The 8343-nt window shown below is 54.4% G+C and overlaps 2 protein-coding genes across 9 annotated transcripts in view; both read left to right on the forward strand.

Annotated features, from left to right (window-relative positions):
* The first annotated feature begins 16 nt into the window (after positions 1 to 16).
* On the forward strand, positions 17 to 5612 carry ABHD14A (abhydrolase domain containing 14A). Of its 2 annotated transcripts, XM_008057798.1 has the most exons (5): positions 17 to 98; positions 2699 to 2910; positions 3067 to 3182; positions 4795 to 5030; positions 5244 to 5612. In XM_008057798.1, the coding sequence occupies exons 1-5, from the start codon at positions 39 to 41 to the stop codon at positions 5424 to 5426; spliced, it is 807 nt and encodes a 268-aa protein (XP_008055989.1). In that variant the 5' UTR covers positions 17 to 38; the 3' UTR covers positions 5427 to 5612. The 2 variants fall into 2 exon arrangements, with proteins under 2 accessions (XP_008055989.1, XP_008055988.1); XM_008057797.2 differs by lacking the exon at positions 17 to 98 and having other exon boundaries at positions 2227 to 2910.
* A 1939-nt stretch (positions 5613 to 7551) lies between these two features.
* Positions 7552 to 8343, forward strand: part of ACY1 (aminoacylase 1) — a 4581-nt gene continuing 3789 nt past the window's right edge. For 4 of the 7 annotated variants that reach the window (XM_008057800.1, XM_021712208.1, XM_021712211.1 and 1 more), the window contains exon 1: positions 7556 to 7663. In XM_008057800.1, coding sequence (XP_008055991.1) covers positions 7570 to 7663 — 94 coding nt within the window. In that variant the 5' untranslated portion in view covers positions 7556 to 7569. Of the gene's footprint in view, positions 7664 to 8343 lie in introns of all 7 variants that reach the window. The other 3 variants (XM_021712212.1, XM_021712209.1, XM_021712210.1) reach the window with 2 other exon arrangements.

Genomic DNA, 8343 nt, shown 5'->3' on the forward strand with positions numbered 1-8343 from the left:
GGCGCGGGAGCCGCCCGCAGAGCCGCGGGGACGGCGGCATGGTCGTGGCGCTGTTTGGCTGGCCGTCTCGCGTGGGCGGGGCCCGCCCGATCGGCCCGGTGAGTGTCCCCGGGGAGGGTGGCCGGCAGATTGCCCAGGGCCAGGCTGTCTGCGCCCCGCCCTTTGCCTCGGCGCCCTGGGCAGAGTCCTGAGGAAGAAGGGGGCACTGGGGCAGCGAGTGTGCGCGTGTCCCTGTGTTGTGTGTGTTCTTGGGGGTCTGCGTATGTCCACTTGTGTGTCTGTACGGTGTCGATGTGGTTTCTACACGCTTACACTGGGGTGTGTTCGTCGATCTGTTAGCCTGCTTGTGTCAGTGTTTGCCTACTGTGTGTATTCCTGTGTGCGTGTGACTTTGACACTACCCAGCTACCTGTGTGTCTGCGTGTGCATGTATTTCTGAGGGGTTTTGTGTGTGTGTGTGTGTGTGTGTGTGTCAGCCTGCCTGTACATGTGTCTTTCTTGTGTGAGTGCGTAGTTTTAGGGTTGTGTGTATGACTGTGCTTGAGTATTTCCGAGGGTCTGCGTGTGGTTTTGAGAGCACGTCTCCGTCTGTCTCTGTCTTGCTGATGCCTGACTGTGTGCGTGACTTAGAGGGTATTGTAACAAGGGCTGGACAGCTCACGAGCCAGTGCGTGTGCAAGGAGGCTGCATGTACACTCAGGGAATAACTTGTGCAAGAGGAAAGCATAAGGGGCAAGATTGGTTGTCTGTACGCGCGTGTGAACACCTGTGTATCACTGTGGACGCACATTGCCATGACCCTAACTCGGGCACAGTTTACCCCCGACCCTTGCGTTTGTAGAGAGGCCGGCTGTAGACCCGCTACAACTGTCTAGTACTGCGGGCACTCTAGGTTGCCAAGGCAACGGCGGAAGCCCCGCCCATCCCTCCTGGGAGAGGTGCGGAGCGCCCCCGGCAGACCGCAAAGCAAGGTCCCACGCGGATGCTTCGTTGGTGGGAACCTGGGCAGTCGTCCGGCTGGAGACCTGCGTCGGAGGCTGTTCGTGGTCTGGAGGAAAAGATGAGCGCACTCTTCTTCCTTTGTTAGGCTCCTGGTTTTTCAGAAACACCAGAGGGGTTGCCACTGGGTCCCATGCACTGCTGGATCAGAAGACTGGTGGCGGGGATTGGGAAACAAACCCCCAAAACCGGGAGGGGTGGGCAGGGCCCAAGAAGGAACCCCAGCGTCTAGCTGGGCAGGCGTTCAGTTGGTTCTCAATAAAGATGTGTTTGCTAGGCTCAATAAAGATGAAGCAGGCGGGCTCATCCTAGGCCCAAGAATTGACCAGGACAGCCCCAGGTTGAGTCCACTGTATTATTTAAATTGCACAAGAGGCTAGGGAGGACAACCTCAAGAGTATCCCATTTTACTGACAACTGGCAAAGTGAAGACACATAGCCAGGAATTGGCAGAGTTTTTATTTTTTATTTTTGTTGAGTCAGAGTCTCACTCTGTCACCCAGGCTGGAGTGCAGTGGCATGCTCACAACCACCACAGCCTCAACCTGCTGGGCTTAGGTGATCCTCCTGCCTCAGCCTTCCAAGTAGCTGGAACCACAGGCATGTGCCACCACACCTGGATAAGTTTTTGATTTATTGTAGAGACGAGGTCTCGCCATGTTACTCAGGCTGGTCTCGAACCCCTGAGCTCAAACAATCCTCTTGCCTCGGCCTCTCAAAGTGCTGGGATTACAGGCATGAGCCATCAGGCCCAGCGTGGCAGAGTCTTAAAAACCAGGACTACTTACCCCGTTTGGGTCCTGGGTCCTGGTCTGTCCTCTGGACTGGCAAAGGCTCAGGACTAGAGAAGTCCATGAAACAGGTCATTTGGCATGAAGCTGTATGAGGGTGGAGGTGGGTGGTATTCATCTCTCCAACCTCCAAGCTGCCTGCGTCTTCATTTCTAGGTGTATCAGCATTTCTTCTATCATCAACATGATCTGTGAGCTTCTTTACAGCTGGAGTAAGCCATTAAATATAATGTGACGGTGAAACACACTGACTTTAGCAGTATTATATACAACGAGATTAAAAAGACCCATTTCCAAACATGCCCTCAGTGAGAGGTCCCTTTGCACATTGTCTTTCTCCTTCGATAGCCCTCAGCCCTAACCACTCTGTCCACCAGTTCATTCCTCACATCTCAGCCCTATGGTTTCCTCCTTGGCAAACCTAGTGTGGTCTGGTGGTCAGGAGCCTAGCCCTGGGCTCAAATCCCATTTCTCCCACTTGCTACTTCGCACTTTGGGCAAGATAATTTACCTCTCTGAGCCTCTGTTTCCTCGCCTGTAAGATACCTATAATCACATCTCCTCCCCAGTGTTCTTTGTGGAAAAGAAATTTGTATGGGAAGGGCCAAGCTCAGGGCCTGCTGCCAGAAGCACTTGATGAATCGACGCACTGGCTCAGTGATGATGATGGTCACTGAGCATGCTGTGTGCCCGGGACACCTCAGATGCACCTGCTCACACTGCGAGTATCTAAGCCTTTGCCCTGGCATGTGGAGCGATTGGGTGTAAACCCCCAGAACTTTGCCCAGAGCAAGGGAAGGGGCAAGGGCTGGAGCTCTTCCTCTTTTGGGTGGGGTTTTGCAACAGGGTCCGGGGGTCCTTGTGAGGGCTCAGCTTCAGCCTCTTTTCCCTCTCCTCTCCTCCCCCAGACTGTGGTACTGACCTCCATGAGCCGGTCCCAGGTAGCCCTGCTGGGTCTGGGTCTGCTACTCATACTACTGCTGTCTGTGGGGCTGCCTGGGCCCCCTGAGCAGACTTCCTGGCTCTGGGGAGACTCCAATGTCACAGTCATGGCTGGTCTTACCCCTGGCAACTCCCCCATCTTTTACCGCGAGGTGCTCCCGCTCCACCGGGCACGCAGGTGGGTGCTGACTTGAGAAGGGCCTAGTGGAGGGACTAGGCCCAAGGGGAGTCACTATGTGGGACCCTAGTTCAATCGAGGGTGCTCAAGGCCTGGGAAGGAAGTCCAGTGGGCCACCCCAGGTGCTCAGGATGTACGTTCCCCATATGCTCACAGGGCGCAGGTGGTGCTGCTCCACGGAAAGGCCTTTAGCTCCCACACGTGGGAGCAGCTGGGCACACTGCAACTGCTGTCGAAGAGGGGCTACCGGGCCGTGGCCCTTGACCTGCCAGGTGAGCTCCCCACTCCTGGGTCTAGGGAGGCAGGAAAATGCAGTAGGTACAAGGGGGCAGTTTTCCAGAAGAAGGAACTGGAGGAGCAGGGAAACCCAGGTGTGGGTGGGGGGGCATCAGGTCCCCAATGTCTGAACAAGCAGTGGCAGGTCACAACACAAGATGGCACTATGAAAAAAAAGTTTTTATTTTCTACAGTGAAAACTACAGTGTAAGTTGTATGTCATGGAGCAAATAGAAGCATGACTTCACAAGTGATCGCATGGGGGTGCCACTACTTTTCATGATAAACTATGTCACTTTTTGTGTTTTTAAATACACAAATGATTTGTGCTATCATTCTTGCCATAAAAAAAAAATTTTTTTTAAATAATGAAGCCCGGCTGGGCTCGGTGGCTCAGCCTGTAATCCTGTGCTTTGGGAGGCCGACGTGAGTAAATTGCCCAAGCCTGTGGGTTCGAGACCACCTGGGCAACTTGGCGAGACCTCATCTATACAATAAATTTAAAAAATTACCCAGGTGTGATAGCACACGCCTGTAGTACCAGTTACTTGGAAGGCTGAGGCGGAAGGATCACTGGAACCCAGCAAGTCGAGGCTGCAGTGGCTGGGAGCGGCCACTGCATTCCAGTCTGGGCGACAGAGTGAGACTCCAACTCAAAAAAAAAAAATAGTGAAGCCCTCAGAAACAGATGCCACATTTCTCTCCCTCTCTAAGCAGTTTGAGATGCCAGACCCTCTTCCCAGTTTGTTTTTGTACTTTAGAGATGAGGTCTCACTATATTGCCTAGGCTGGTCTCAAACTCCTGGGCTCAAGCAATCCTCCTGCTTTGGCCTCCCAAAGTGCTGGGGTTACAGGCATGGGTCACCACACCTGGCCAATTTTTATATATACATACACACACACACACACACACACACACACACACACACACACATACTATGCAGGGTGGTTTGGTGGGAGTTGCTAAGCTAAGCATGACTGGTGTCATGCCTGCTTAGCACATCCCTCTGCAGTCTGATTTTCTCCCCCTACACCATGCCTCATGGATAAGCAGTCCCTGCAAACTTCCCTCTCTGCAGTGTATACCATAGGAGGGATGGGCAGGTTTCATCCAACCATTTCTCTACTGGTGGATATGTAGGTTGATTTAGAGTTTTCAGTGTCCATTGAAATGTTCAAGTAATGTTGCTGAGGCATCTTTGGATGTGAGCATGTTGGCAATAATTTCTTTTTAATTAATGTTCTTTGAGCATGTTGGCAATAATTTCTCTAGAGCAGTTATCAAGAACAACACATTTTTAAATTTTGATAAATACTATCTCACCCTCCAAAAAGGCTCATCCTCCTATCAGTCATGTATGATAGTGCTCATTTCCCCATATAGTCCTCAACAGTAGGATTATTTCAGTCTTTTTAGTTCTGCTAACATGATAGATAAAAGATATGTTTTTCTAGAGGACTATCATGTTACAAAAAATAGCTTCTGAGAAGTTTGGAGATAGTATGTGGTGTATGCCGCTGGTCCCCATCTCTTTCCCCCACTGTGGTGGGCAGGAAGTCCTGGTCCCCTTCCCAGCCCCCTCAGCTGGTACCTGCTGCTGTTCCCAGGTTTTGGGAACTCAGCACCTTCGAAGATGGCAAGCACAGAGGCAGGGCGGGCAGAACTGCTGGAGCGGGTGCTGTGGGACCTGGAGGTCCAGAATGCCGTGTTGGTGAGCCCCTCACTGAGTGGTCACTACGCCCTGCCCTTCCTGATGCGAGGCCACCGCCAGCTACATGGATTTGTGCCCATCGCACCCACCTCCACCCAGAACTACACCCAGGAGCAATTTTGGGCAGTGAAGGTACTGAGAGAAGTTTCTTCAAAAGTCATAATGCCCTGTCCCTGGCTTGGGTATTGGGGGTTCAGGACCCAAGTCTTATTTGGAGAAACTTGGCCTTGTCCCTGATCTTGGATGGATGAGGTGGGGTGCTTGGGGAAGGCTTCCTAAGGAGGTAGTTTAGGGGTCAGATCTTCATCAGACCCCAGGGTCACAACCCCTTGCCTTGTCCTGCAGACCCCAACCCTTATCGTGTATGGAGAGCTGGACCGAATCCTGGCTCAAGAGTCACTGCGGCAGCTCTGCCACCTGCCCAACCACTCCGTAGTGAAGCTACGCAATGCGGGCCATGCCTGCTACCTCCACAAGCCACAAGACTTCCACCTTGCCCTTCTAGCCTTCCTTGACAATCTGCCTTGAACTAATCTGCTACCCAGGCCCCAGGTTTGGCCTGAACTTGGAGGGTATGGACCACCGCCCTCCCCGCCCCCGCCAGGAAGCAGCCCCTGGGATTGGAGGGCAGAGGTCAGAGTGTCAGACCCAGCCAGGATCTTTCATTTAATCTCACACATACAATAAAAAAACATATTTGTCTTTGTGGAGTGACAGGTCCTGTTTCCTGGTGTGCTTTGGGAGAGACAGGAGTGGGAGGCAAGTCCAGGACTGCTCTGAGGCTGGGAGCTGAAGAAGGTGCTCAGCAGTCTGAGAGGGTTAAGGGTGCGCCACTTCCTAGCTGTTTGTCCTCACCACTCTATGCTTCAGTCTTCTCAACTGTATAATGGGAATGTGGTAGCACCTAGCTTGGAGGGTGGTTGTGAGATTGAGTGAGTCTGGATAAGTGAAGCACTTGACCACACAAAGCTAGGGGAATTGGATGGGTGTTTCATTACTGCTGCTTCATGACCACTGGGATTGGCAGAGAAATCCAGAGTCTGGACAGAAACCTAGGGCAAGAGAGTAGGGGTGGGGACGGTGGTTTGAGAATTAACAGCATTGTTTTGAGTTCCAGCCCTGTTTGCCCACATGTTATGTGTGGATGAGCAGCCAAGACTTAAACCCCAGGAGGTATGGGACAGGCCCCTTCCCTCCCCTGCCAGCCTGCCTCCTTGGCCCAGAGGTTGAAGTCTTCGCCCCTCACCTTTCCCCAAGCTGTCTCAGCCCCTGGAGCAGAGGGTGGAACCACCTAGGAGTACAAAGGGCAGCCAGGCGCACAAGAGGACAACTGCAGCAGCCGCCTTCAGATAGCCAGTGGGACACCAGTGCTTCTGCTTCCTCTGGTGGTTACAGAAGCCAGAGTTTGGCACAGAGCCAGCCAAGAGTGTGCTGTTTCCCGATCTCTCACACTGTCCTAGAGCATCACGGTTACCTCCTGTCACAGTCATCCTGTCACCCACCCACCATCTCACACTCGTATTGTCACACACGGTCATAGCGACTGATACCACTGTGAGATTTGCCCACGAGGTGGAACGTTCACAGTCACACGTGCTCCCATCTATGGATTTATCCCTTATTCCTGCCACGTTGTCGGGACGCCCCGCAAGGGGCAGAACCCTGCAGGTGCGTGGACCAGCTTCCTGGAGCGCACAGTGTGGGGCGGAACCAATAGCCTCACTACGAAGAGCTGAGGCAGTCAGGGAGGACCTCCCCGAAGGGACCAGGCAAGACAAGGGGAGCGGCAGGAGACGTGCAGGAGGGAGCCAGGAATAGGCAGGGGGCTTTGCAGCTCTGCAAAAATTAGGCCGGGGACACCCCAGGGGACGGCCTCTTCTCCGCCCGCCCTCTCCGGAGATTGAAGGAGGAGGAGTCCTTTGGGGGCGGGACCATCCTGAACTCCCGCCGGAGCCCTAGGGCATGCGTGCAGAGCGAGTCCTGGGGGGGCGGGGCGGTGGCGCCTGCCCGGGGGCGGGGTCCCGGTTCTGAGCCTCCAGTAATTCTGCGGAGGCCGGAACCGGAGGCGGGAGGGGCCGCCCGCGCCGACGGCCATAGGAACTGGGACGGCGCTCACTGGTAGTCTTCGGTTTCCGCCCTGCAATCTGGCTCCCGCCACGTGGTGGGCGGACCCGGCGATTCTGAGTCTACGACCTGGCCGGACCTTGAGTCTCAGACACAGTCCAGGGCTGAGAGGCGAGCGCGGGCCAAAGACCAAGAGCGAGCGAGGTGGGGCCCCGGAGAGAGAGAGAGGGAACTGGGGCTCACTGGTTCGAGAGCCGGGCTGTTGGGAGGCATGTTTTGAGGAGGGCGGTTAATATCTGTGTTCAGACCTGGCTCCGCTACTCTATGAGCTGTCTTACCCAGAGCTGTGTGAGCCTCAGCTTTCTCCTCTGTGACATGGACATTTAGAGGCACGAACTTTGTGGGGCTCACCTGGGGATTAGATAATGTGCTGAAAGCGGCCAGCACAGCACTTGAACGAATGGGGCTCCGAAATTGAGTGTCCTCTCCCTTGAAAAGTCCGGGGAATCGCTGTGGGGTGGGGCCGTGTGCAGGAGTACACTGGACCCCAGGGCTGGGAGGGGTAGTTAGCCACTTCCTCTGTCTCCAGCTCAGCTTGTACAGCGCCATGACCAGCAAGGGTCCGGAGGGCGAGCACCCATCTGTGACGCTCTTCCGCAAGTACCTGCGCATCCGAACCGTCCAGCCCAAACCCGACTATGGTGAGAAGGCGGTGGTTCCAAAGCCTGGGGTGGGGCCTAAAGGACAGATACTGTGCTCTGAACTAGCCTCCAGCCCCGGTCACCCAGATAAACCCTACTCTGCTGCCCCAAATGGCTCCTCGACCCCTCTAGCCATTCCCCAGGCCAACCTACTGAGGCAGCGCCTCCAGGCTGTGGAGGAACCATTCCTGCAGATGCTATGCTGCTTGCAAAAGGCTACTCCTGGCAGCTAGTAACGGAGCAGCTTCACCTCACTCCCCAGGTCAGGAGTAGGGGGTGGGGGAAGCAGACTAGGGCAATCACAAGGAAGGAGAGGCTCTCCACAAGCCTGCTGGGACTGGACAAAGGCGTTGGGAATCAAGCTTGGTGGCTGGGAATTGTACATGGGTCCAAATCCCTGCTCAGTGATTTACTAGCTCAGTGATTTATGTTGGGTGAATCTCTTCATGTCTCTGTGGCATAGTTTCCCCGTATTTAAAGAAAATACTAATACCTGCTTCCAGCCCTGGCCTGCCTCCAGTCTTCCACAAAGGGTCACTGGCTAACCAAAAATATCTTCTTTGTTGGGGACAGAAATGCAGCTATCTATGGGGGATGTGGAATTGTGTCAGGGAGGGAGCAGCCCATCTCTGGGTCTGCTCCCCTCTCTGAGCAGCCTGGGCTGTGGGGGGGGGGGGATG

This window comes from Carlito syrichta, unplaced genomic scaffold (genome assembly GCF_000164805.1).
Source record: "Carlito syrichta isolate Samal-C Ts95f unplaced genomic scaffold, Tarsius_syrichta-2.0.1 Scaffold303129, whole genome shotgun sequence".
Lineage (NCBI taxonomy): Eukaryota > Metazoa > Chordata > Mammalia > Primates > Tarsiidae > Carlito > Carlito syrichta.